This window comes from Aristolochia californica, unplaced genomic scaffold (genome assembly GCF_029961685.1).
Source record: "Aristolochia californica isolate CCGP_79_NKW_82.1479 unplaced genomic scaffold, dmAriCali1.0.hap1 SCAF_14, whole genome shotgun sequence".
In the NCBI taxonomy this organism is placed as follows: Eukaryota; Viridiplantae; Streptophyta; class Magnoliopsida; order Piperales; family Aristolochiaceae; genus Aristolochia; species Aristolochia californica.
The window spans coordinates 3984377-4011625 of record NW_027181815.1 but is presented as its reverse complement, the minus strand read 5'-3'; the positions used below and the strand labels follow the sequence as shown (position 1 = coordinate 4011625).

At 40.6% G+C, this 27249-nt stretch overlaps 4 protein-coding genes across 4 annotated transcripts; all 4 read left to right on the top strand.

Annotated features, from left to right (window-relative positions):
- Positions 1 to 452: 452 nt before the first annotated feature.
- On the top strand, positions 453 to 13186 carry LOC137950249 (RAF-like serine/threonine-protein kinase PRAF). Its single transcript, XM_068796635.1, has 9 exons — positions 453 to 3273; positions 5274 to 5452; positions 5526 to 5597; positions 5689 to 5841; positions 5970 to 6133; positions 6219 to 6366; positions 11149 to 11271; positions 11344 to 11431; positions 12913 to 13186. Exons 1-9 carry the CDS (start codon positions 453 to 455, stop codon positions 13125 to 13127), a joined length of 3963 nt encoding a protein of 1320 aa, XP_068652736.1. The 3' UTR covers positions 13128 to 13186.
- A 2350-nt stretch (positions 13187 to 15536) lies between these two features.
- Positions 15537 to 16154, top strand: LOC137950247 (ethylene-responsive transcription factor ERF084-like). The gene has a single exon (XM_068796633.1). The coding sequence runs from the start codon at positions 15537 to 15539 to the stop codon at positions 16152 to 16154; it is 618 nt and encodes a 205-aa protein (XP_068652734.1).
- Positions 16155 to 21383: 5229 nt separating this feature from the next.
- Positions 21384 to 22435, top strand: LOC137950015 (probable E3 ubiquitin-protein ligase RHY1A). Its single transcript, XM_068796349.1, has 3 exons — positions 21384 to 21719; positions 21841 to 21956; positions 22062 to 22435. The coding sequence occupies exons 1-3, from the start codon at positions 21558 to 21560 to the stop codon at positions 22345 to 22347; spliced, it is 564 nt and encodes a 187-aa protein (XP_068652450.1). The 5' UTR covers positions 21384 to 21557; the 3' UTR covers positions 22348 to 22435.
- Positions 22436 to 22694: 259 nt separating this feature from the next.
- Positions 22695 to 25912, top strand: LOC137950014 (uncharacterized). Its single transcript, XM_068796348.1, has 5 exons — positions 22695 to 23477; positions 23777 to 24547; positions 24635 to 24714; positions 24814 to 24885; positions 25149 to 25912. The coding sequence occupies exons 1-5, from the start codon at positions 23145 to 23147 to the stop codon at positions 25492 to 25494; spliced, it is 1602 nt and encodes a 533-aa protein (XP_068652449.1). The 5' UTR covers positions 22695 to 23144; the 3' UTR covers positions 25495 to 25912.
- The last annotated feature ends 1337 nt before the right edge of the window (positions 25913 to 27249 follow it).

Genomic DNA, 27249 nt, shown 5'->3' with positions numbered 1-27249 from the left:
CTCGGAGAGAGACAGCTGATGAGCTCCACTTTGTTCAACATCGCCTTCGTCCCCGACTAGCCGTCTCTTTCTTTGAAGCTCAGAGAGGGAAGGCTGCACGGGATTGCCCCACGTGGCTTGAGCACCTCTCGGCCGAGGTTCCTTATATTAGAAGAAAGCTGCAGGAATTTTAGTAAGATATCTGGCACACTTGAACACTGAGAAGGACGACACCAATCCAAACGTACAATCGCTTTGTTGAAACCGCTCGGACTTCTTTGCTTTGCTCATTCGCTCGCTGGTTGCTCCCTCTCTGTGGTTCGTTTCTTCTGATGACGGTTGTTTGATTAGGTTCTTTGGTGTTGAATCGTTTATCCGTCTTGGCGATGAAGTTAGGGTTTTCCGCCGTGTAGATGCTTAAACCCTAGAGTGTAATTTTTCGCGTTTCGAACGTTGGAGGGGAGTTGCTTGGCATGGCGATTGATGAGAACTTGATTCCGAAGGATCTCCGCCCGTTGAATGTGAATAGGACGGTTGCCGGCGACGATGAGCCTCGGGTGTCTGCGAATGTGGGCACCCGGGGATCGAGGTTGGTCTACTACCCGCCGCCGACCGCCGCGATTTTTTCTTACGCGAGTTTGGGTTTTGTTAATCCTGTACCTTCGGGTACAGTTGCCATGTGGGCCTCTCGCCCCATTCCACCGCCTACGATTAGCGTCGCTGTGGCTGGTCCTGCGGACGTGCCCAATTTAGTCAGTTCATCCCCCGAGCTTCCCATCGACGAGGTTGCTGAGGACAGGGATGTGTCTTTTGGTAAGAAGGTGAAATTTTTATGCAGTTTTGGCGGTAAGATCCTCCCACGGCCCAGTGATGGAGCTCTCAGATATGTTGGGGGTCAGACTCGGATAATTAGTGTTCGACGCGATATTGGGTTCCAGGAATTATTGCAGAAGATGGTAGACATCTACGGGCACCCCATCGTTATCAAGTACCAGCTGCCTGATGAAGATCTTGATGTGCTTGTGTCTGTTTCCGGCAAAGAAGACCTTGACAACATGTTGGAGGAGTATGAAAAACTGGTTGAGAGCTCATCGGTGGGATCCGCGAAGCTTCGGGTCTTTCTGTTTTCAGCTCTCGAGCTTGATTCGCCGGGCGTGCCACAATTTGATGACTTTGGTGATACTAGTCAGAGGTGTGTTGTAGCAGTGAATGGAATTGGGGAAGGCCCTGTCGGAATTAGGAAGAAGGAGAGCACTGCGAGTGCTTCGTCTACTACGCATTCTGAAGTCCCTGCAAGCGTTGGCGAAGTTGCGGATAGCGGCTTTACTGCTGTCCAGGGGGATGACGAGTCACTTCATGCCACTAACATTACTTCACATGAAGGTACAACTACAAGGTTAATGTTTTTGGGTCCGAACACGGTGATGCCTGTGAATCTGCCTCCTATCTCAACAGCCACAGGGCCCCATCAAATTGGATCTGCTCCACGACCAGAACCCGAGTCGGTGGCGCCATCTACTGCTTATTTGAAGCCATACACGGATCCACACCAAATAGATTATGCGCATAATACGTCCCAATTTGTCTATGCTAATTCTCAGACATTCGGTAATCCCCCGCCATTGTGGGTGACGGGGCCAGTCTATCGAGAAAACATTGCTGGAGTGCCACCGTCTCATCCACTTCTGCAAGCAGTGCACTTGGGTTCTGCTCCTTCATCTCCTCGAGCTGGCCTAAAGCAGAATGCTGATCAGCAGTTTGTCCAACACGTGGATACTTATGTGGGAGATAGCCCACATGGAGCTACAAGGCTTGTCCAGCGTCCTACTGAACAGAGTTATAAAATTTTGCAGCCGCACATTCAGCCGTCAGCACCTTTAACTGGAACTCCAGTGGAGCAGTATTTGTGGCATCCTGTTACTCCCTCTGAGCAAATGGTGAGACTGGATGACCGTTACACGTGTCAAAAAGCATTACCCCATCCCCATTCAGATACTCTGTTGCAAGACCAGGCGAGTGGACTTGCTAAAACCATTTCAGAACCACCGGAAAGTTTCCAGAGTCACCATACAGAAGAGTGCATGAGACCTCAAAGTCAATGTAGAGTTTTTGTAACAGGGGCCATAGTGGATGGTGCCACTGATCAACAGGATAAAGGATCCAAAATTGGCTTTGAAGGAGTGGGCACCCACCCAAGAATTATGAGACACATCGATCCTGCTGCCCATGAGGTTGCAGGAAATCCGCAATTAGGATATTTTGCATACTCTCAGGTCTCTGTTCCTCCTGGTGTTAGGGGTTTCCCCGGGGATGGACAGGCTTATGGTATTCTTGTAGGAAATAATGTCCTCCATGCTCACAATGAAGATACTGCTACAGCGGCTACAAATGTTCCCCTCCAGACCTCTGAGGCATTGGTTCGAGATTACACAACAAAGTATTCTGTTAAACCTGCTGGGTTTTCTCCAAAAGAAGGTGTTTATGATCAATGCTTCTATTATGAACATGTTATGCCGGTTGATAGTAGGCTGGAAGCATTACATCTGGGCATCCCTGATATCAATGGACAAGTTAGGTCACACATCCAACCTAGTAATGGTTTCTCTAAGGATTTGAAGCCAGACAATGTACCACTTGGTATAGAGAGTGGGAACCGAATGACAGAACAGTTCCATGTTTCAAATGCAAATCCTAGCACCTTTGTGAAGCCTGCAATAATCCCTGATGTAAACTACATTAAGCCGATAGAGGCCATGTCCATTTCATCAGAATTTTCTACTGGTCTGCAAAATTTTGAACCAGTGGAGTCCAACACACTAGCACATGTGTCTGGAAATCCTGGACTTCCTCCACAATTGAAGGTTGATGTTGGACCCTCAGTATCTAATGAAATGTGGCATGGGAAACCTATGTTCTCTTGTACCGAATCCACTTTTGTGGCTGCTGATCAGATACCTAGAAAGAACTACGGTGATGCAACTTCTGCAGCAGTCAGTACACCGTTTTCAGCTTCCAATGTCTGCATTGCTCCTGTTCTGGTGGTCAATAATCAGGACACTGCATCAACTAACACACTTTTTAGCAGTCAAGATCCTTGGAATCTTATTCAGCAGGCTCAACAGGCCCATTTTTCACCTCCAAGACCTGTCAGGGTTGCTAGCAAAGAGGCCTTGGTTCAAAAGGATGCAGGCAGTGATAACCGTTTTAGTAACAATAGTGGGGAGTCAAATTCAGGCGCTGGACTAGATGCAGGAGCACTTCACCAGACAGTAGATACTAATTGGTCCAACAAAGGTTCGAACTTTTGAATCAAGTCCATTCTTTCATATCATGGTAGTAGTTTGTAAATGCATCTATTTTAAAAGATGGTTATCAATTGCCATCTAGAGCGGACCTTCAAGGAAACTGTCCTTTAAATTAGTACTTTAACCTGACTAGCATAGGGCCTCATTTATACTTTGGTATTAGGCACAGTTAGTTACAGAAGTGTGTGAGTTTGCATTAATTTTTAAAGGGTTTGATGATGGTCATGCCATGTCTATTATTTTCTTATTACCGTCCATTTGTTTGTGCGCTTACTAAAGGTTTCATATCTCTTAGAATTATTTTATTTTACTATAGTGCTTGGATTTTTTTTTTCTTTTTTTTTCTGCTGCTAGCATCTTGCTGCACTGGATCTCTCTTCTTCTAAAAAATATTTCGCTGCCACTAGGCCTCTACTTAGGTGTTAAGAATTTGGGAACCTGAGTTTTTCTTGTATTTTTTGTCTGCCTGCTTAAGCTTTCTGTTTTCCCTTCCTTCTTATTGCATGTGGTGGATGTCAATTTTCCTTCATTTAATTATTTTTTATTAATTACGTGTTGTTTTTATTTTTATTTCTGTATTCGTTGTGGGGTGGTGATGTTCTTAGTTGGCTTTCTGTATCAATAGGGTTTCTATATGCAAGTATCGTGGATGTTCTGAAATAATGGAGATTAATATCCAGGGTTTAGCACCTTGGTGTTGGTTGTATTCAATGCTTTTGCCAACACAAGACAAATTGGTCATGGCAAATTTTTTTCTTGGCTTTGATCCAAATACCCTTAAAAAATGTAAAAAATCCCGAAAGACTAAAAAGAGTAATATAAGTTAAAAAAATAATGTGGATTGGGTTTTTGCCTTAATGGCTACATGGGGGTTTTTTAGTGTGATATCTTGGGTTTAAAATTCTAAACGCCAAAAAAAGAAAAAGACCCTTAATATATAATATATATATATATATATATATATTTGAATATTGCCCTTAATATAATATATGTACTACTTATATGTTAGTTTTAAAATTTTAAGCTGTTAAAGACACATACTACTTGAGCTAAGAAGCATTTAATTCTTCAATCTAATTTTTGGTGATTTAAAATTTTATCATCTAATTGAAGCTATCAGTAAACAATTTATTGACATCAGTTACTTAAAAAGATCACTTATTGGTATCAGTTCGAATTATATGGTGTGAATGTTGTGGGCCAATTAGATTAATGATTTTTGAGTTTTTCTTTGATCTAAAACTTGGGTTATGTGATTAGACAAAGATGTAAGGGTCACTGGAAGACATTCATTTAATGGATTTAATGGTATATTTCTTAAAAACTCTCTTGGGAGGTTGTATATTGAATTGTAAGGGATGCTAGTTGATGACAAGCTTCTATGTCAAAAGAAAAACAAAGTGATGACATGCTTAAAATGAGAAGTGCTTTAGAAACTGCATCATATGATGTTTCAGTAAATTATGAAATTTATGGCATATGAGATATTTAAGCATCTAACATAAGTTACTGCAGACTATACTACCATTTTTGCATCTGAGGTTGTAAGAGTCTGGGTCAGACGTCCTAACTCAATTTGGACATGCCAAGTTTGAGACAAGTCAGTCAGGATGCTAGTCATCTTGCCAAGTTCTTCTTCCTAGCTGCTGAAGCTGACTTTTATGTCAGTATTAGGAATACATAAGAGTGGCTTTAAACACCTTATGCTGTTAGAATAATGTGTGCCTGATGCTTTCTATCAATCATCACATTATTGTGGCTTGATACCATACTATGAGGAGAGGGATTTTGGAGGTATCTGTTTTCCTCTGGTTTCTTTTGTTGGCCCATATTACTTTTTTACCAACTCAAGGAAGGAGAAATACCTGAGGAAAATTAATTTAATATGAAGTTGGGACAGGCCTATTTTTCATGATACATGCTTATAGCCCTGTAGTTTCTTCTGTGGTCTCTGTTGTTATTTATTTGTTGTTTGCTTTTATGTTGAAGGCTCAGCAGAGGAGCTAATCAAGCAAGACCTGAAAAATGTTGCCGAGGTTGTTGCAGCATCTATTCTTCAACCATCTTTGCAGTTTGGATCTATTCCGTTAAATCTCGAAGAAAATTTACCTGTTGAATCTGTAGAAGAGATAGAATTCTCCCATAATGGTGATGAAGTCCAGAAGCAGGTTGGTTCAAAAATTGGTTACTTGTGTTATTCATATAATCTTTCACGTATCTGATTACTTTCTGAGAATTTAGGACGTCAAAACTAAATTTGTGGAGAAGTCAAATCCCTCATTACTGTTTACAGGAGACATTGGTAGGCTGCAGGTTGTATTCTGTTCACCTTCGTTTTTGCAAATGGTTGTCTTCTGAATGTACAGGTGATTAAAATAATGGTGGAAAATGCCTTTGTCAGCAGATAATCAAGAATAATGATCTTGAAGAGTTGCGGGAACTTGGTTCAGGTACATTTGGAACTATCTATCACGGGAAGTGGAGGGGTACAGATGTTGCAATAAAACGAATCAATGATCGGTGTTTTGCTGGGAAGCCATCTGAGCAAGAACGACTGGTTAGGTTCTCTCTCCGAATTCAGAATGTTTATTTTTGCATTTGTTTATCACTGAGCTATCTGAAATATGTTTATAATTATTCATCCCTACAATAAGCTGATGTTGCCTTTTTTTGCATGAAAATAAGAGGGCTGACTTCAGGAATGAGGCTTGTAAGCTTGCTGATTTGCATCACCCAAATGTTGTTGCTTTCTATGGTGTTGTTCTGGATGGGCCAGGAGGGACTGTGGCAACTGTAACAGAGTACATGGTGAATGGTTCTCTTAGAAGTGCACTACAGAGAAATGACAGGTAGTCTTTATTTCTTTTCTCTGTCTTATGGTTCTGGCATGCACATGCCATTTTAAGGCAGTGGTGTGTCATTTGTTGGTATCAGGATCCTTGATCGACGGAAGCAGCTTTTAATAGCAATGGATGTTGCCTTTGGAATGGAGTACTTGCATGGAAAGAATATTGTACACTTTGACCTGAAAAGTGATAACTTACTTGTCAATCTGAGGGATCCTCAACATCCAATATGCAAGGTTGGTGTTCTTTCTGGGATTGTATTGTTATGTCTTCTATGAGCTGTACATATAATGGGTAATTTTATGAAATTATTGCATATGATGGGTAGGTATAGGTGGGATTTTATTATCGAAAATATTTGTTGGAAAATGAAGTTCCAGTTCTTGGTTGCTCTCTGAAGCTGTTGACACATATTTATAAAGAGAGAGGCAGAAGGAGAGAGAGGGAACAAAACTTTGTTGTTCAATATAAACTCAACTTGGAAGTTACTGTGATAGTTTTTTTTATGGAATGTGTGAAAATTTATTCAAAGTTACCGTGATAGTTCTTATGTAAATAATTGTAATTTGTATTAAATGAAGAGACTGTTGGCCAAAATTATTTGTTCAGATCCTCCTTTTCTCAAAAAAAATCTCCTTTTATTTTCTTGAAGAGATTTAGCACCACCAAAATATCTTCTCCTTCCTTACAAGCCATAAGCTTCCTAGTATCCATCTGTGCTGATCAGCAACTGTCTTCTGTTGCATTTGAAATGGGTAGTGGCTGCTAGATAGTCTTAAACCCAAGTTCCAAGCTGAAGGCTGTCACCCTTGGCTAGCTATGTTTGATAGTATCTCCTTATTTCCATCCTGCAAAAAAAAAAAAAAAAAGTCAGGTTCCTTCACAAAGCTGAGCTCTAGCAGCTTGCTCTTCAATAGTGTGAGGAGGAAATTACCCTTTGGAATTTCAACAGAAAACATAGCACCACAGTCAGTCCAACTTCATTCATTAGGCCCTGCTGCTAGCGTAACTTGTCCTTTTGTGACTGCATGCAAGAGAGAGTAAAATCAGGACTGGATCCACAAGCAGGTCTCTAAACATTCAAGAAAGATCGAATGTCTCCAAGCTATAGCAATAGAGGAAGCAAACAGGGTAGGAGCTGGAGAAAGTGCTCAAATATCTCAAATAGTATATCTGGATGAAGAAGCTCAAGAAGCAGGTCATCAAGCCTTTTGGGATCTTCTGACTTCTCCTTCAAGTGGGAGAACAGGGAAGACACCTTGCACAGCATGAACATCTTGTTTCAGAACTTTACAATACTGGATTGCTCTTCAGCTGTAATTCTGCGCTGGAATGGACCATCTGGAGGGCAAGAAGCATGCTGCCCAGAATGTGAAAGAAACGGGGAAGACATCTGAAAGATCAATAATATGGAGGACTAATCCAATAAAGAAGAAATAGGTAAGACCGGTGTGCAATCTCTTCAACATGTTTGTGGGTCACTGTTGGTCTTACAAGACACTTGAGGAGATGAATGCATGTAAGGTGGGATCTGTGAGGACCACATCTCCTACAAGGGTTCTCATGTTCATAATTAATGAGGTTGTTATTGAAAGCTGACTTAGAATTTTATGGGCACGTTTTGTGGCTAGCACATTCAAAGTTGGTAAGGTTTTATGTCTTGTATCAAAGTACGGTACATGCTCCACTGTTTTTGCGGTCTCTCATCAATCCTCTCAAATTTTGGGAAGTGGTATCTTTTTGTTGAAAAGCAGATATGGAAGTCTTACATGATTCTCACAGTAAGAAGCCTCATAGAGCCAAAATTAATATGGTGGAGTCTAAGAAGAGTCTCATAGAAGGAGGTCTCACAAAATAGTCTCAGTTAAAGGTATTTTAGTTATATTAGTCTTCTATTTGTGTTCAGTTGTTCAATTGTTTTAGGACTCATCTTTTAGTGTTTAACTTTGGGTGTACTTGGGATAAAGGGAGTTTAATAGTAATTGGATTCTACTTGTTTCCTCTATTATAAATAGAGGCTTATGTACTCAAATTACAACAAGTTAGTGAAGTTTTTCTCTTTTCCAGAAATTCAACACTTCTTGTACACAAAATCCCTTAAGAGTGCTGGACCTGTTCACGGGATTGGTCCTTTTAATGGACCTTCTGATGAGGGTTCTCATTCATGGGACAATCCCTTGAATGGAATCCATCGGTCTAGGGATTTTATAGACCAACAAGTCTTGTTGAAGTATAAGAACCTCAATGACCAAAAATTTGCTGGGATTTTGGGAACATGATGTGGTTGAAATTGCAGACCCAGGGAATAAGAAGGTTTTAGCCTTTTTCTGCTAGTGTTGACATGAATCATTATATGATCTTCAATGAGCGTAGACACCAAAGCATAGAGACCCTATACAGTTTTCCTGGCTTCTATCTGTTAGCTGGCTCAACATGTTGAAAAAGGATACTGTCAAATGTGATTGTTATAAGGGGGATGTTGGCATTCCAGTGGGGAACAGAGGTTTAAGGTTAGACAGCAATGTGGAATTCCTGAATGCAGCACATTATAACGGCTTATGGAGGAGATGTGCTGTTTATAACTAATACAGTTACGTGGTTTTTGATGAGGTTGATCAGATGATTAGTAAGGCTTTTGAATTACTAGTGTTATTGGGTTACAGATGCAGTCTTCAACTAATTAAGCTAGAGAACCAGGAGAATGCTCAACTCCAAAAAGACACCTGCACCATCTGTGTCTGTCTTTCTTGTGATGCACTTGATTTAAAGAGGCTGCAAAGAAGTATTGGAGATATATTTGCTTTCTGGCTTCTTCCTTCATTTTTTGAGGAAGGGTGTTGAAATGAATTAAAAGGCGCGAAGGCAAAACACTTACGAGGAGGGGGTTCTCACCATGAGAGATTGAAGAGAGACCTCCTCCTTAGCTAGAGAATCGGCATTACAATTACTTGTTCTATGGATATGAGTCCATTTCCATAATGTCAAAAAGGAGATCCCAAACTTCGGAGAAGGCTGAACAATGATGCCAAGGTGGATCCATAGGACCAGAGCACCAAGAAATCACATTGCTTGATTCTCCTTCAGTGTGGAGCTGACCATGAAACATATGCTGGAAGATTAACAGCCCTTGCCGGAGGGACTGGAATTCTTCTGGCATTCCCACACTCTCTAAATGCATTCCGCTTACCTACTTGGATAGAGAAACTGAAAATAGCAAAGCTTACAAACGCATGAGTTTCTTGCTTTGCCATTTACATTAATCTCTTTGAATTTTCTGTTGGGCTTGAGGTCATTCGAGGAAAGAACAGAAACTTGGGTGGCATGAATTCTCACAGTTTTGAGTCCGCAAAAGATATTGTTTCTTTATTAATTAAGACATCTTTTTTTAATGTGGGATAGATTAACTGGTAATTTTGGTGAAATTTTTTTAATGTGGTGCATCATCTATGATTGACGTCAATGTGATTTTCTGTTTTTTTTATTTTTTTTATTTTTTTGAAGGGCTGTGATATCTTCTTTTGCTATGTGAGGGTAATGTTGAATGTGGCTTCATGTTGTTTTGGGTCCAAAACCAGGCTCACTCTTTTGCATGTTCAAAATAAATAGATGCATCAATGCGAACTTGCTGGTAAGTTTGTCAGTCTCAACATTCAATCTCCTTCAATTTCATCTTAGTCTTTGATACACCTTGATGTTATTCTATTCATTTTCAGAATTCTCTGACTGGATATCTGGATTTGATATCCAAGGCTTGTATTCACATAAAGTAGACAGGACAATGTTCTATATATGAATGTTCTTTATTCCAAATGGTTTCTCCTAAAGTGCAAGTGGTTTGAGGGCCACCTGTAAGTTGTTATAATGTTCTTGGTATTGTGCCTTTAAAACTCCATAAAATTTTTGGCATAATTTGATATTCAATGTGGAAAGGGGTGTTTCTAATGTGAAGTCTTCGGGTCCCAGTCTTACCGGGGGAAATGGTGTAGTGTGTTTGTACAATCAACATTAAAAAAAGAGGAATTTTAACAAATTATATGAAAATTGATTCTTATAGCAGTATATGGTGTTTCGTATGTGTAATTTTTATTTCCCTAGTTTGTCTGTTGAAAAAATTTGGTAATCCTTATTCAATGTGTCACAAGTCCCTATGCTCTATAGTTTAGCCAATCAATTCCTAAAGAAAGCTATCTGCAAGGAATGATCAAGAAGAGTGTCGGGGACATGTAACACAAGGAAAATGTGAGGTTTCTTATTACACCAAATTAGAACTCCGCTAGGATTTTTTGAACGATTTATTAAAATTTGATAATCCATAGAATTCCTATTTGTAGGCATCAACAATGTTTATAAACTGCTAATTGTTTCAGGAACTACTTTCCCATGTCCTTTGAGGGGCCCTTAGCCTGTGCCAACAAGTAGTTGTGTTATCCACATGCTTGTACAAGACCTAGGTCTAACTTACATCAGACAAGTTGACATTTCATTTCTGACAAAACAGTACATTGGATAATGCTTCTTTCTTTAGTCAACTTAGTGAGCTGAGGTGAGTAACTTGACATCCAACCTTGGTGCACTATGCTGTCAAAGAACACCTTGCATGCACTGCCTCATGCCTCAATCTGTTTGTTAGATAAATGCTGCATGTTTGCTTGTAGATATTGTTTTTTTTTTTTAAAGTTTGCTTGCTGGTCTAGCTGCCACTAACTTGATGTGCGTGATTTGAGAATGGTGGTTTCTTTAAAGGCCAAAGGCCAGGAAGCAAAAAACAAGCAAATTACGACGTTGGAGGAGGTTTGACCAAGACAACAAGAGAGACGCTTGAATCTTTGAAAATGTGTTGTCTTCGAAAAAAAAAATCCTTGAACGTGCATTATGTCCAGATAGTTAGTAGTACTTTATTTATATATGCATTTATGATCTTGTGGACTTGTTAAATATGTAATGTCAAAAATGGGTGGAAATACTTTGAAACACTTGCTTCAATATTTCGACTAATTGCTTATTAAAAATATTCTCAGGTTGGTGACTTGGGCCTTTCAAAAGTTAAGTGTCAGACTCTAATCTCTGGTGGGGTCCGTGGAACCCTCCCTTGGATGGCCCCAGAACTTTTGAACGGCAGTAGCAGCTTGGTCTCTGACAAGGTTGGAAATATAGCAGTTGTTTAAGAGAACAATGTTTCTTTTGATGTTTATTAATCTGACTTCTAATGCCAGGTCGATGTATTTTCTTTTGGCATTGTGATGTGGGAACTACTGACCGGGGAGGAACCTTTTGCAGATTTACACTATGGGGCTATCATAGGTAAGATTGAATTAACTTATTGTTGAGTTTTTTGGGTTCCATACTAAATGACTAGCCACTTAGAGGCCTATTGCTCAATCTTGCAACCCATTAACTTTTCTTTTCGTTTTTCAATGTGGGATTTATTCTCACACAATACTCCCCCTCACATCCAAGCTTACACATAACAGGCCTGAAACATAGGCACAATTCCTCTAATTGGGCACACTTGACTCCGTGGAGCGCATAATACACAGATAGGATGGTACATCATAAGAAGGCGAAGAAGCTCCTCGACCTCTATTACTACCCCCGCGACCTCTGGCCTCGAACTTACTAGAGTATGACTGGAGGTTGAGTGCAGTTGCATATCAAAGTCAAGTATCCTTCTCAGGTTTATCTACCACTACTTCTGCCTAATGAACTCTTTTAAAGGTTTGTTCAAATGTGGTGACATCATCACTGGCCAACAGTTATGCCTTAATAGCATCATATCCAGATCCTAAGCCATTTAAAAACCTGACAACCTGAATCTGAATATCATCAGCTGCGAATGAAAAGTGCCGATTTATTATAAAACACTCATCTCAGTAAAGTAATAGTAATTTATCTATCTTTGAAATATCAAGCATATGATTCATAAATACAAGATAGATTGCTTTCCTAAGACAAAATAGAGGCCACTGTGGTCCACATCTCCTTAGCTGACCACAGGTTAAATTTTGGTCACTATGCGTGATTCCATGTTGTTCATTGACCAAGTCATGGCTTGATTGCCTTCAGCCTCCCAATCTTCAGTCATAAAAATAGGAGGATCATCTCTGACATATTTAGCTATCTTTTTGGCTTCAAGAACATGAGAATAGACCTGGACCAATTTACATAATTGGATCCATTCAACCTGATTGAAGTGAATTTGGATAGACTAAAGTGTTTACTGTCTCAACTAAGTGCATCAACTTGCTTGTTGGACTCTGCCATTTATGCTATCAAACACACCACAATTCTATCCAAATAGAATTCTTTTAATACAAATAACCAATTATCATAATAATAGTACTGTGCGTAGATAATGTGGGCCCCACAATTCAAAATTAGGGCACAATCAGCACACCCAAAGCACACTTTGATGAACAATGACACACACTCTTCAATTCAGTGATTAAGTTTGAGAAAAAGCAATTCAAACAACATCAGATATGATGATGTAGGCAAGGATAGATGATGTAGGCACTGGGTAGGGTGCACTGGTAAGAAAGAAACTAGGGTAATCAACGTGGAAAGAGAAGCCTACATTTGTAGAAAAACTGCCTAATAATGTCTTCTGCTGTTCTGATACCATGTCTTGTTCCATTCTGGAATGACTAGTCATTTAGGAGACATATTGCTCAACCTTATAACTCGTTAATTTTTTTTCTCATTTTTCAATGTGGTATTTTTTCTCACTCAACACTTTGTCATAGGTTTGTGTTTTCCTTACCTTCTCTTATTTTGTACAACAGGTGGTATAGTGAGCAACACACTTCGGCCTCCTGTCCCTGAATCGTGCGATCCCGAGTGGAAGTCTCTGATGGAGAAATGTTGGGCTGCTGAGCCATCAGAGAGGCCTAGCTTCAAGGAGATAGCTTGTAAATTGCGTTCTATGGCTGCTGCACTCCCCCCCAAAGGGCAAGCTCAGCATGCGTCTAACCCTGCTCAGTCACAGCCGCAGAAGTGAGATGCTTACCTTGTTAATAGATGGATAGATTTCTGATTAAGATTGGTTTTGTAATAGTGTTAAAGGGGTGCACATATATTATACAAAATTGAACTACGTTCAGTGAGGTCTCAATGCATTCGATTGCTCATTTTTTGCAATAATCTGATAAATCCAGAGTCATTAACTGTAAAAAGTTTTGAAGCTGGTATCGAGTACGGTACAGTACAGATAAAGGCAAAAACAGAGAATCATAATGGAATTTTCTTGGGTAGTCTTAAATTGTGTATTAGTAACTAATGATAATAAAGCAGGTCTCTCCAAAGTAGATTACAAGATAATGCCCCTGAAATATGACATAAGTTCTGGGTTTTTTTATCAGAAACTTCGCTTAAATCAGATAATATCCATGTAGTCTGTTCTTTCCTGTCCCCCGAATCCAAAAACAAAAGGCAAAACAGAAAAAAGGGGAACAGCTTTTGGTAAACAAAACAAAGAAGAATCCACCGGAACAAAAAGGCACAGTGTAGACTGGAATCTGGTCAATCCACACAGCAGCATTGAAGATCATTAGATAAATGATGGAGCTCAAAAGACCTTTTTTTTTTAATGGAACCCAAGACGGTCTCCAGTCTCCACTGAAGCTGTACCCCTCGCCCCATATTCCGAGAAGGGAAAGGGTTTAAACAAGCAGAAAACCCCGCGTGCAGAGCGTACCCCTCCCTCCCCCTCAGTTTCGGAACGCTAGAAAACAATAAAACGAATCTCAACGCGACAAAATGGGCGTTTCTTCTATCTATCGGGTGTTGCTTCATCCGACATTCTCTCTCCTTCCCCATGCGGCCAAGACATTCGTTTTCCATGCAAAAACGTCTTCATCCCAAGGCGAATCGCCTTCTTCTGCTATTTTCATGTATTTTCTCTCTTGTTTTAGTCTTTCCATCTACCCTGTCTGTTCTGTTTCTTCTCTTGTGGTCTTATCCTTTTGGTAATGACAAGGTTTGTCCTACCCACTTCCTCGTTCGCAGTTCTCCGTTGGCAATTACAAGAAAGGTGACAAAACAATTTTTTTTTTTTTAAAAATTTCGCCCTCATGAATAAAAAAATTGATTTTTCAATAGCTTTAAGCTCAGTTTGCCACCAAGAAACAAATCAATAGTTTTACGTAATGGTACAAATAGTTTCCATGGTCAGATTTTCCAGTTTGATTGGAAGAGCGAGGTGGAGAGTGCCATTAGGATTTTCCAGTTTGAGTAGAAGACAATGCATGTTTCTATGACAAGCTTAGTTTAATGAAAGTCTGTTAGAATCCTTAAACCAAATAGAATTGCCAGAACCTGGAGAAACTAGGAGTTTATATTTCAATCCAATTAGGAGACCTAGCAAAAAAGGAGGCTAATGAGTTATGAGGCAGGTGTTCCAATCTTAATAAAACTAGGCAGAGAAGAGTTCCTGAGAAAGAAGAAATAGTCTTTGTCAAATAAGTCTCTAGAGTAGAAATTGCTTAAAAATCACTCTAGATTGCAAGCTCTATGAGCTCTTAGATACCAGTCAATAGAGAGAATCTTCTCTTCTAATGAACGTCTTATTCACTTGGTAGCTCCATCTACTGGTCTAATCAGAGTCTTCTGAATTCATAATGCCTTCTTTCATTCTCCGATCGTTTTTACCATTTTCTGCAACTATACCCGAGCTCACATAAATTTCTTTCGATGTTGCTCTACGCTAACATTTTCCTTGAGGTTTGTTCCCTGAACACCTTCAACGAGAGGGACAATAACTGTGCAATAAATAGAACGCACTCTATCGTGTGCACGCAGTTACTGCTTTCTGTGTGACCCACAATTGTTTACAGAGATGACAGAGTTCAGGGACGGGCATTTTCAGTAAATTTCACGAATGACGGGATCCTGAATTCGGATCCAGCAACTCAGATTCTACAAGCAAGAAAGGGGTTTATTCTGGGAAAACGAGGAGCTTCACTTCCTCCACAAGAAATCTCAATCGCCGCTCTTGCCATTTTCTTGTCTTTCCCGTCGTCGAACAATCTTTTCCTAATCCTTTGACGACACCGTGATGCCCGGTTCTAGTCACACTAACCCGAACCGGCTTACTCGGAGAGTGGCTTGTCCGTTAATATAGTAATATGTGGAGGGTATTTTTGGATGTTCGTAGTTTGGTCTTGGCGTGTATGGTTCATCGAAAGGACAACAGGAGCATGTAAATTGAGGGATGCGGTCGTTTCGAAAATGACAGCGATATCTCTCGACATCCTCTTCTTCATTTATTATTTTTTTTACTCTTCCGTTTTCACTTTTTACTATAAATATGCCGATTGCAGGCCCCTACCCCTCCGTCAACATGGCTTAAATTACAGTGTTTTATCGCTACAGTCTCCCTTCTTCCGAATCTAAAACCCCTATCATTTTCATGGCCACCGAGTCTCCCTTCTTCGTCAATAAAGAGCTTCCAGAAACATTCTGGTGCCTGCCGGACGAGCCTGCCCCTGTCCTGGAGGGAATCGCCGCCGTCGTCGGTTCCCGTGTCCTCTTTGGGAACTCCAAGCCGGTAACGGACTGCTTTGGTTTCGAGTCGGGGTCGCGGGAAGGCAAGCCGTCGAGCGGTGGCGGTACTTCAGCCACTGGTTCATCTACTCAACGGACGTTTCGGGGTGTCAGGAAGCGGCCGTGGGGAAGGTGGTCAGCGGAGATTAGGGACCGGATAGGGCGTTGCCGGCACTGGTTGGGTACGTTTGATACGGCGGAAGAGGCCGCTCGGGCTTACGATGCGGCGGCGAGACGTCTACGGGGATCTAAGGCTCGGACCAACTTCTCTATCCCTTCTTCGTTCTATATTCCGTTGCCTGTGTCTTCTTCCTCCACCTCCTCCTCTTTTGGCGGATCGTCGGCGACGGCGATCGAAAGGAGAAGGGCAGCGATGCAGCGTGGAAAGAGCTGCTCTAGTGTCACTTGCATTGAGCATCTGTTCTCGTCTTCTCCGGAGACCAGGCAAATTGACCTGAAGCTGGAAATGGACTTGACGAAATAATCTGCTCTTCCGCTGCAGTAAAGTGATTCGTTTGGGACTCCCGTCTCTTTCCTCCTTTTGGGGATTTTCTCTTTTGGGTTGGTTGGTTAAGTAGTCTAGTCGCCTGCATGCAGCAGTACTGTATATCCATGGAAATACTGAAGCTTGACATTTTTTTGCATTTTTGCCTTGTGGTTCTGATGTAGGTAAAACACTTCGTTTGCATGCAAGCATCTGCTGGCATGTATGTATTTTATTGAAAACCTTACTGAGTAAACCACTTAATCTTTTTCTTGATCTCCTCCTTATCTCTTCAGTCTTCATACCAACACTAGGATTCAGCAAATTTTGGACGAAAATTGAGATTCGATATCTGTTAAGATGCATTGCTTTGAGAGCTTGGACTATTCAGGAAGGTCGTTGGCGCCGGTGACGAGTAAGATCGTATAGGGTTTGCTCATGGAGTCTTTGATTAGTTCTAATATTACGGCGGTAAAAAAAGTGAGATCCTGCAGCTGTAAGGGCCAGTTTTGAAGCCAAACCACGATCTACTCCTCTGGCTGAAATTTAGAAAGAAAAATTCAGTTTCTTTTGAGTTCTGGAAAGTGAAATTCTTGGGAAGATCCGAGATGGAGTAGCGTATCGGCGTGTGGGCGGATAGTGATGATTGAAGAAGAAAAAGCCCGGGAAAGAGGGGAGGAAATGACGTCAGGGCGATAAGACGGGTGGGCGCAGTAAGCGAGACGCCTGTATTATTATTAGAGACTTTCTGGCCTCTGGGTGCAATTTACTTGCTGCTTTCTTTCTTTCACTTCTTTTTAATCAGCTCTGTATCTTTTCAGGTTGATGAGACCGGTATAATTATTTCCAGTAATCTGATGACGTAAAGAGAATAAAGCGGAGGTGATTAGCTGCAAGGAGAATCAATTTCATCTCTTCAAATAAAATACGTGAAAGAAAAAAAAGAAGAAAAAACTGACATTTTTCACGACATTTCTGAGACATCCTTCTCCCCTGCATCATCTGCAAGTAATCCTTCTGCAACTCAGTCACCTGCAAGTCACACGATGGGGAAGAGCTCCGGGAAATGGAGATGGAGCAGAGAGACGCGTGTAGCTGGAACGGGGCTCTTTGAGAACGTGGGATGACGAAAGTTAGGCAATTTAAGCGGAGTCCCCAAAAACCCCAGATCAGGCAGGGATTACCAGCTTGAGAGAAAACTTATTCTGGATAAGAGATATGATAGGACGTCTGATTTTGAGTCGATCTTCCCGAGCTTTCATGGAGGTACTTCTGGTTTTTGCGCGGTGCAGCGCTGCTCTGCAAATGCAGCTCCTCTTCGTCCAGAAACGGTTCGAAATTGTGCGGAATGTAGCAGAAAAACTTTTGGTAGAGGATCACTCCGTCGTTGATCGGTGACCGAAGGAGCTCTTTTGGTTACGTGATCTAAGTCATAAATGGAAGATGGTGCTTCGTTATTAGTTACTGTTAGACACGAAGGCCGTTAGTTTTCCTGTGCCTCAGGACCATGCGCCTTCATACAGAACTCGTTGCACAGTGGTGTCTCACAGCCAGACCGATTAGACCATTCGTCGTAGCAAAGCTTAGCATCTGTTCAGTACCCATGCACAAAGATCCATTAAAATTGTTTTATTTTCTTTCTTGATTTGCAGAGTCAGGAATTAATTAGCTACACGACGTTTGTTTTTATGATCTGAAAGGAAACGTACCTGCACAGAAGAAGAGCAGGAAAAGGGCCAAGACGATATGTGGAGAGCGAAGATCTTCACTTTTTTGAGAAATCTGAACAAGTCGAGAGCCCAACAACTGATCATGAAAGTACCTATTCGATTTTATAGAACCCTAACTGAATCCACCGACTGTTGTTGTGCCAGAGTTTAGTCGGTTAATTGATTCTTTGATTCTTTACAAATACATACACATATGAATTAAGCAAAATGAGTTAAAATTAAGAAAAAACCACTCTGTTTTATTTTTCTAAGCAAAACGAGACGTTCAGCCTCAAACATGGACACCTACGAGCAAACCCAATGACAATCACATATAAACTTGCTTTTCTCATTGCAATATCCAGCCACTATTTGTTTGTTCTCGTGCGCAGCTTTACAGAAGTAATCGCAGCGATTTCGTTCACACTCCACCCTCGACATCAGCTCTTCCTTGCACCAGCGACCCCACTGTGCTCCTTCTCATCCATATATACAACCCACTTTCATTCGTTAGTAAATGATGCATCTAAGAAACAAAAAGATTGATTCAAATGAACCTACCTGCGCTGGAGAAAAGCAAAAAAATGAGAAAGAAGACAGGGACAAGAGAGGTTTTCTTCATGCTCGAATGGTTTTGACGACCGAAGCTGGTAAGATGGCGATACCGAGGATGAACGACCAAGGGGTTCTGAAGAATTTATAGAATCCCACTACGACGAGATTTTGGATTCGGTTGACTTTCCCTAAGTTTGTTCTCAATTTACTGCTAAACTTCCTCTCACTGTAAACGAATCGGATTGAACGGAGCGATTATAAATGATTGGATTCAATCAACCAGCTAGCCACAGCTGATTTGCTCTAAACGTACCAGTGTAGGCGGCGCTAGAGGAAGATAGAGCTAAAACAGGCTGCTTCGGAGAAGGGTGAACGGGATCATTCATCGTGGGAATAGGAGTCATTTCCTGCGGGAGATGATGGAAGAGAAGGGAGCGAGAAACAATTTCTATATACGATTACGCTGGCCATAATCAACGTCGTGAATGTAGATAGGAATAGGATAACGTCTGTGTTTTAGTTGCCACTTTGAGCAAGAGCTCTGATGGTCTGGGTTTTATTCTCGCAGATCGCGTTATCCTAATTTCTCCCTGATTTCGCTCTCTTCACCGTAATCACATTCACTGTAAGGGAGGCAAAAATAGATATAATTTCATGATTGCAGAAAATTGAGTCACAAACACCCGGCACGACAATCATAAACCCTGGATAATACAAGTAGTTCACCTCTTTTCTCACAAAAAAACCATTGAGAAATGGTTGAGAATTTCATGTTTTTCATCGATAGGGTAACATATTTTTGTATCACAGTCTTTTTAATTTAATATTTTTAATTTAAATCGAAGCATACATTTGAAAGAGGGTTAAAATCTGACCATTCCCCTCTTCTTTCATCAAAATCCATAAAAAACAATGTCACAATTGAAGATTTTCATCTCTGATTCGTTTTGTGCAAGAGGAAGACAATGAGCGAACATGGTTAGTCTTAATTGCTCGCTGGTTCGCATGTCTAGTTTCAAAAACTGATCCTAACAAAGGAACCCCGATACGATAGTACCGGCTGTGTGATACTCAATTACCCGTTTATCCAATGTGTGTCTAGTTAGTTGATGATTGTTTTTAGTTACCTCAAACTTCAAAGATAATCGTTGAGCAGTCCTTTTGGAGCCCTCAACATCCGATGTTGCAGTTTGCCAATGGAATAAACACTATTGATGGAGAACTTTGCTCTTTTTATTAGGTTTATTAAGCAGGTTATTATACATTAGTATGCTCTATTGTAAAGTTTTGGACTCTTTTACAATAGCGTGTAGTTCAATGGTATTGAGTTCATCACCAAATTTTCTCAATTTATTTTTCTCGTTTTTTTTTGTAGTTTTAAATGTATGTTGAGTTTGAACTTGGTTCAAGCTCAAGTTGGAACTCATTTAAAATTTTTGAACTCGAGCTTATGTTCAATTTAAGGCTCAACATTGGGCTCGAACTTGAAGTCTTAAAGTCAAGCCAAGCTCAAACATGCACAAGTTCAATCTTGACTCGACTTGATGTAAAAAAAACCATTCTAATTCAATAGAAAATTTTCCTCTCTTTTTGCGTCTATGGATAGGCTCTTAAGATTGAACCGCATACAATTGATTTGTGCTTTTTGTTTCTTACAATTTCAATTTCATTTTTACATAACATTTCCCATCGAATAACAAGAGTGTGTCTAACATCCACCTGAGTCAAGTCTTTTTCACCCAAAAGGTTTTTTTTTTTTTTTGGGAGTTAATTCTTAAAATACTGAATAGACTTCTTTCTCATGCCCTATTCATCGGATAAATCTTCTACTTGAGAAAGTCAAATTCATTAGCAAAAATCAACATTATTTTAATATATTATTATTTAAAATGTTTATTTTGAATTTTTGCCAGCGAATTTATTTAAGAAATTTTCTTTCTTGAATACTTTGGTTCTTTAATCCCCTTTGGATACTTTTGACCACAACTCGTGGAATTTTTCATTGTTGGTCATATAATTTATTTTCATGATTTGCTTCTCTCAACTACGTCTTTCCTTATAATACTTATTCTACTTCTTACTCTAAGTTGGAGATTAAATGCACACAAAGACCTAGCTTAGACAAAACAAATATATGAGAAAAGAAAATCACTCTTAACTATATCACAAAACTTTATACACCGAAAAAATGGCCTATGTCTGAAAAAACACTCAATTTGAAAGGCGAACATGCCAATCTTAGGAAGAATCATAGCCCAATAAATTTCAAATTTGTTGGTAGGAGATCTATCCGACGAATTTCTATCATCCCTATTAGAAGTCATGTTGAGATTTCCTCTGAGATTTCTTCCCCTATAAATATTCCGTAAATCCTGTAATTATATAAACTGTCTGTAATCCCCATAATGACTCGTAATTTTTCCGTGTATAGTCTGTAAAATGGCTATTTAAGTCGATGATGTAAATGAGAATATACACTGAAATTGAAGTCTTATTTTCGACTAGTGAATCATAGCAAAGTATGAAATTCATTGGCCAAAGTCTCTAGCAGAACGAGCCAGCAAAATCGGTAACAAAATTTCCGTGGTGAGAAGTTTCTACTAGCAAAATATTAACTTCTGCCAAGAAAACATTTTCCTGGTAGAAGTGTTATTTCTACACAGACCCACCACCACGTTCCACCCTCTCCCGGAGCTCTTGTCCAGCCGACGACGTTACTGCGGGTCGGATTACAGAAACAAAATATCAAAACGATGCCAAACTCCCCTTCAAATAATTGCATCAGATTTCTTCGTCGTGGGTCTCATCTCTGAAGTGACGGCTGAGGTGGTAGTCATACTCCTTCAATAAGAGGGCCCAACTTTGTCGGCCATGGCTTGTGGTTCATTTTCTGATGATAAATTGTGTTTTTTTGTGGACATCATGCGATATGGGTTGAGTTCTATTAGTTAAGAAACAGGTATTGGAGCCTTCGGGCATGAATCTCAGATGTTTTTTTTTCTGGAAAGAGAACAAATATTGGGTCTCCGTCCTCCGTGGATGGAGATGGTATTCAGATAGCAGCTAGCTAGATAAATTGTCTCCGGCCTGTTTTATTTGAGTTTATTTTTCTCTGGGTTTGTTTCTGCTTTTGATTACCATGGCAGGCATGTTACCTGGAGTGGAGTGTGCTCGGAGGCGGCGGTTCCATCAAGGAGGATCCATGGACACCATGAGTGGAGTCGCCAAAAGCTGTACCAGACGGTCTTCCTTTTGCTTGTACGCCAGCAACCATGAAGCCCATCTAAGTGCTAATTCTTTGGTACTGAATTATTGATAGCTCGAACGCACCTCCTCTTTCCTCCACTTCTTCTTCTAACATGATAATTTCTTCTTTCTGTAAATTTGTGGGTTTTCTCAACTTGTACCATTAACAAAAGCAGCAAAGGAGTGTCTCCAGCCAAGAACTTCACACTCAGAAACTTGGATACGCTGCCAGAGAAGCCAGGGAGAGACTGGACGAAAGGTTGAGAAGCCAAAGAAAGCCACAGCCCACAAGGTAAAAACTGAAGCTGTTCAGCAAATCTTACGAGTTCGTCCAGTTTTAATATCCTCTAGTACTGCTGCATAGACTCAATTTTCTCTCTTCCCATTTAAAATACAGGTGTAACAGTGCTGGGGCTATCAAATCCGTGGACAACAGCGGCGCCGTGAGTAATCTACAGAAGCTCCTCGGCACGAAGAAGAAAAGATGGAGCATATTCTGCTGGGGAAAGCTAAGACGGGATGGATTGAAGCAGGAAGAATGTGCAGTCTGCTTAGAAGGGTTCAAGCCACAGGAGCTCCTGGTGGATCTCCCGTGTTATCATAGGTTCCACTCGAGGTGTCTGGTGCCATGGATCGAAGAAAATACCAATTGCCCTTATTGCAGGAGAGGAATCTTCTCGTAGTTCCTAGGTATATCTGATAATAACTTAAAACATCACAAGCCTTGAAATTTTTGTTTTGATATCGTCGGAAGCGAGTTCTTTCTTTCAACTCTCTCTCTCTCTCTCTCTCTCGCTCTCTCCTAGTAGCCGATCCCAGATTGGGAGTCTAGAAAACTACAGAAATCCACGTTAAAATCCTTAGGACTGTTTGAAATCACATGGAAAATAGTAAAGAATTTGATCATTATCTTAATTTTACTAATTATTTATGAGAATAATATGAGAATTTGATCATTCGAAACAAACCCTTATATTGTGTCATCCATGAACACCTACTAGTGAGATGTGACACATTGATAAGACCACCTAACTAATGCATACAGACAAATCTCTTGATTAAGGGATCTGATCCATCGACATTTCCGGCTCAGGAGTCCACGTCCATTATGGGCCTATCAACTTGGCTTATACAGTCGTTATCTGGGTTGTTTCCGCATAATGGGCTTCACTGAAGCAACAGTTAGTACCTAGCGGCTGTTTCGTATTTCGGACGGGAGTCCAAAGAACTGCCACAACGGCTAGTTATGGTGACCGTTGGGCCCCATTGTTTTTCAAATTTAAACGGTCACCCACCATCACCACAAGGTCTTTTCAATGTGGAATAAACGGGAAAAGACGACAAAGCAAAAAACAGAACCCTTAATCCCACCAAAGATCGGTGCTCAATTAGCTCATCTTCTCCATCCTCGGTAAGATCCAGAAAATTTGCCACAGGCAACGATTGCAGGTGGATCTGATCAATAGCTCGTAGAAGAAAAATGGTGTACACGTACACTCCCACTTACTATTCCTCCTTTCAAGATTCAATCACCTCCATTTGTAAAAACATCCTCCCTTTTTCCCTCAAGAAGAAGAGATTGACTGCCATAGCTGCTGCTGAGCAAAACCTTGCCAAACAGCAGGCAGAGAACTTCAAATGGCATCAAGAGACGTTTCACAAGATCCTTAACCTGATTGGTCTCCACAAGGAGGGGATCTTGCCAGAAAGCGAAGTTTCGGCGTTCCGAGCTCAACTGCTCGAAACTCTGGTTGCCTCCCCTATCGATCACGAACCCGCCATGATCATTCGAGACAAACTGCAGTATTTGCAGGTAAGGATCGTGTCTTGGAAGTAGCAATTTAGTTCATCTTTACTTTCTGCTATCAAGAAATTACACCGTTCAATGTCTCTTCTAACTTATTATTCCTCTCCTTCTGTATCTGGTGCATTGTCAAATAGAATTTTGTTTGTGTGCAATAGCTCTTCGGTGCATCATATAATGGCCAGATGTATCTTTTGTTCATATTTGCATAGATAAATCACTACTCGGTGATTGATAAATTCTCAGTCAAGATAATTGCGTTTCACCCCCGTTCCCCTCTCACGCAAATGGGTCGTTCCTTTGCTTAGGAGCTGTTATATGCAAAATGCATTTCTGATGACGAGTACCATTCCTCCAAAAGGCCTTTGGTACAGAGGCTTGCCCTTCAAGGAGCAGAAATTGATAGCCGAGATGTGATAGCCGCTTGCCCTACAGTAACAAACACTGAGGAAGAGTGGACAGTCATCGATATTAAAGATGAACAGAGCTTGATCGGTAAAGAAAGCGAATCGTCAAAGAACAAGGCAAAGCATAGGTCCCCTTTGAAACAGATCAAGGGAGCTGTTTCCACGATCAGTGCTGCTTCACCCTACAAGACGCCTAAAACCAAGGGAATGAAACATGCTGTAGCAGTAAGTTCTACAGATGCTTATGAGCCTTTCACTAACACTGAAACAAACATGTCTGACTGTTTCAAAGAGAAACCCATGCTTGAGAACCAATCATCAGATCTTATGCCAGAGAGGTCACCACCTCACCCCATAAAGACCGAGAAAGAAAGAGGCACTGATAGGACGAAGAAGAAACCCCTTCGGTCTCTGTTTGGTGGTGATAACGTCTCTGGAGTTGAAGAAAAGGTGGAAAAGTCACCTAAAAAGCAGTGGAGTTTCAAGAAATGGAAAAAGTGTAGTTCAGAAGATGAATCCACAGTTCCTTATTTGCCACCAGGGGAGAGATCAGACGCTGTTCCCTCGACCTCAGTGCTCGTAGCAAGTCCAATGGGAGAAGGACCCAATACGAAGCTGGTCAAGAAAAAGATACTTTCTGACGGCTTCGGATCAGATTTCTTCATTGACAAGGTAGGGAACGTGAATTGCTTAAATTCAATTCTATGCGCCAGTACGAAGAATATTTGGTTGTCTTACTTTTTCTCCTGTGTGACGAAGGTGCTGGGAGACAACATAAAGGAGGAGCTGTCAAGAATCCAAGGGGAACTATCTGCGGGAAATCCGAACCTTTGCTTCTCGTTCGTCGTTTACCCCGAGCTTAAAGAAAACCTGTTCAATTTCTTTCACCAACTTAGCAACTTACTGTTTTTCCTTTTTCTGTTGTCTGCTTTTGTCAGAGATGAACAGATTGAGGCGATTTCAACTAGGCTTCCTGTTGATAAAACCGACCTGAAGAAGTTCTTCCCAAAGTAAAATACATGATCTTAGAACTCCATGATAATTTACTAGTATTAGATTCGGGTAGAGATGTTTCTCCCATTCACGGAACATCAGGTTACAGCTTTTCAAATGGAAATCCCAGATGAGATCGTGGGGAGGAAAGGTCAAAACAAACTTGACCAAATTTCGGTCTCAATGGGATCAAACAGCTTCTGTGTTATCTAGGTTTAAGAATTGTTCCATCCATTAGGATCTCGGGGCATCACTAAGAAATAATTTTCTCTCTTTGCAGATCATGGTGTGACAGGAACGGAGAAGTTGTGCTAGATGTAGTGAGAAAGGAGTTCAAAGAGCATGTGGGTGACATGGAGACTCTGCGGAATGCAGCATGGGAGAAGCGACGTCTCAGTTCAGCAAGATGGGTCGCTTTTGGAGAAGAGGAAAACGAGAACAGCCATCCTAATCTCTTCTCTACTTCTCCATCTTTTGGGAGTCGCACAGAGGAAGATGAATACTATTTTAATCGTAATAGCAACAAATCCTATGCAAAGAATGCCTTCTACGACGACAAGCCCGAGTCAGCTTTCTTCCATGACATGAACCAGAATCCCTTCTGGAATTCATCTACGATGGGTTAGATGGAACTGTGGCTTCTGGAAATGGATCGCTTTTGGAGAAGAGGAATAGCGAAAACAGAGGAAGATGAATACTAATTTAATGGTAATAGCAACAGATCCTATGCAAATAATCCCTTCTACGACGACAAGCTTGAGTCAGCTTTCTTCCATGACCTGAACCAGAATCCATTCTGGAATTCATCGACGATGGGTTAGATGGAACTGTGGCTTCTGGAAATCACCGGGTTAGATGAAATTTGTCGGTTCTAATTTTCCTGCTATGGAATAGAGGGGAGATGATTATAGAAGATCTAGTGGTGGTGGGTATGTGTATGTTGAACTGTCTGTTGTGTATGATCTTGATGATCATCAAGTGTGATGAATGTCTTACAAGAAATTCTTTAATCTTCCATGAGGAATGTCTTCTTGTCTTTTTCAACCAGAGTATGATTTTATCATCGAAAGTGATATTCAGCTTTTAATCATCTTAATTTGAATATCTCATCTACGCATTAAGCTCCCTTAAAAATAGGAAATATCCTCTTAAACCACTAGAGTGACAAACTAAACATTTTAAAATCATTGGTTTAAGCTAAAATTATTGTTTTAGAAACTGTAACCTCATCGATTAATTGAATCTTTTCATGGTATCAGAGCTCGTATGGTGAAGGCGATAAATAACATTACTGTTAAATTTCTGAACCCAACCAATCAGCTTCTTCAAATGGTTGAAAAAGGAGACCAATTATTGCTCACTTAGAATTGCAAGCTCACTCATTAGATACTCACAATGAGTGTTTCAACTATCTGAATAGCTCATATCAATCTTCATCTTTCCAGATACCACAGAACTCTTCAAGATCTACATCATGAGTTTCACTGATCCGATCCGCATCATTTGATCCACTCTTCGGCCTACTTGCATTGACTTGCTGAGAATTTTTTCCATTTTCATGAAATCACTTATCGTAAATCTTAGAAAAGAAAGAACTTTTCCTGCTCTTGTTCTTATCTCAAGAGCAAAAACTCTGGAGAAAGCTAAAAAGTCCAAAAAAAAGTTGTGTAAAAGTGAAAAAGTGATTCTAATAAAGAAGACAAAGTCATTTTTTTATAAAGAAGAAAAAGCTAATGAGGCCCAAACCACTGTTTTCTTTCTTTCTCTTTTTAGTCTAATCTTACCAAGGAAACATTCACCAAACCGGATTTGACGCCAAAGATCTCCTTCCGATAAAAGAAACAAAAACCAATTCACCGACATTCTGAGTGTTCAATCTTCTCATCGCTGAATCCCAGAAAACCACAACTCCGATCCCCTTTAAAATATTGAGCCAGAAGCATCGGAAACGCAGAGGAAGAATGATCGTCTCAATAAACTAAGTAACAACCTACTGTAGATGATATTCGCTCCAATTATAGCACATGAGCACCGTCTCCCCGGATTTTCTTTACCAAAAAAAAAAGTAATCCGCGCCCAGAAACGAAAGCGAGTTCATTGCTTGTATCGTTGAGCCATGGCTGCCATGATCGCTCTTTGGTACAAACGACGGAAGTCACGGGCCAAAATGTAAGGCTGTTGTTGTTATTGAGGAAACAAGGGTGTGCTTTTGTCACATGCAGTGTGGGCATGTTACTGACAGCCAAAAGATCTTATTGAAGTCTGAGGTTGATTTTCCCTTTGATTCTTCCCACTGTAAGGAAAGAACAGAGAACCCACGAGGAAGGTTGGGTGGTAGCCTCGTTCTGAACACACTTGCACCAAAATGATACGAGAGGCTT

What these genes read in the sequence shown, in the direction of transcription:
- LOC137950249 (XM_068796635.1), top strand. Translation starts at nt 453, where the DNA reads ATGGCGATTGATGAGAACTTGATTCCGAAGGATCTCCGCCCGTTGAAT. An exon ending in TACTAATTGGTCCAACAAAG is followed by an intron (nt 3,274 to 5,273) that starts GTTCGAACTTTT and finishes TTTATGTTGAAG; the next exon opens with GCTCAGCAGAGGAGCTAATC. An exon ending in CATCTGAGCAAGAACGACTG is followed by an intron (nt 5,842 to 5,969) that starts GTTAGGTTCTCT and finishes CATGAAAATAAG; the next exon opens with AGGGCTGACTTCAGGAATGA.
- LOC137950247 (XM_068796633.1), top strand. Translation starts at nt 15,537, where the DNA reads ATGGCCACCGAGTCTCCCTTCTTCGTCAATAAAGAGCTTCCAGAAACA.
- LOC137950015 (XM_068796349.1), top strand. Translation starts at nt 21,558, where the DNA reads ATGGCAGGCATGTTACCTGGAGTGGAGTGTGCTCGGAGGCGGCGGTTC. An exon ending in ATCTAAGTGCTAATTCTTTG is followed by an intron (nt 21,720 to 21,840) that starts GTACTGAATTAT and finishes TAACAAAAGCAG; the next exon opens with CAAAGGAGTGTCTCCAGCCA. An exon ending in AGAAAGCCACAGCCCACAAG is followed by an intron (nt 21,957 to 22,061) that starts GTAAAAACTGAA and finishes TTTAAAATACAG; the next exon opens with GTGTAACAGTGCTGGGGCTA.
- LOC137950014 (XM_068796348.1), top strand. Translation starts at nt 23,145, where the DNA reads ATGGTGTACACGTACACTCCCACTTACTATTCCTCCTTTCAAGATTCA. An exon ending in ACAAACTGCAGTATTTGCAG is followed by an intron (nt 23,478 to 23,776) that starts GTAAGGATCGTG and finishes TCCTTTGCTTAG; the next exon opens with GAGCTGTTATATGCAAAATG. An exon ending in CAGATTTCTTCATTGACAAG is followed by an intron (nt 24,548 to 24,634) that starts GTAGGGAACGTG and finishes TGTGTGACGAAG; the next exon opens with GTGCTGGGAGACAACATAAA.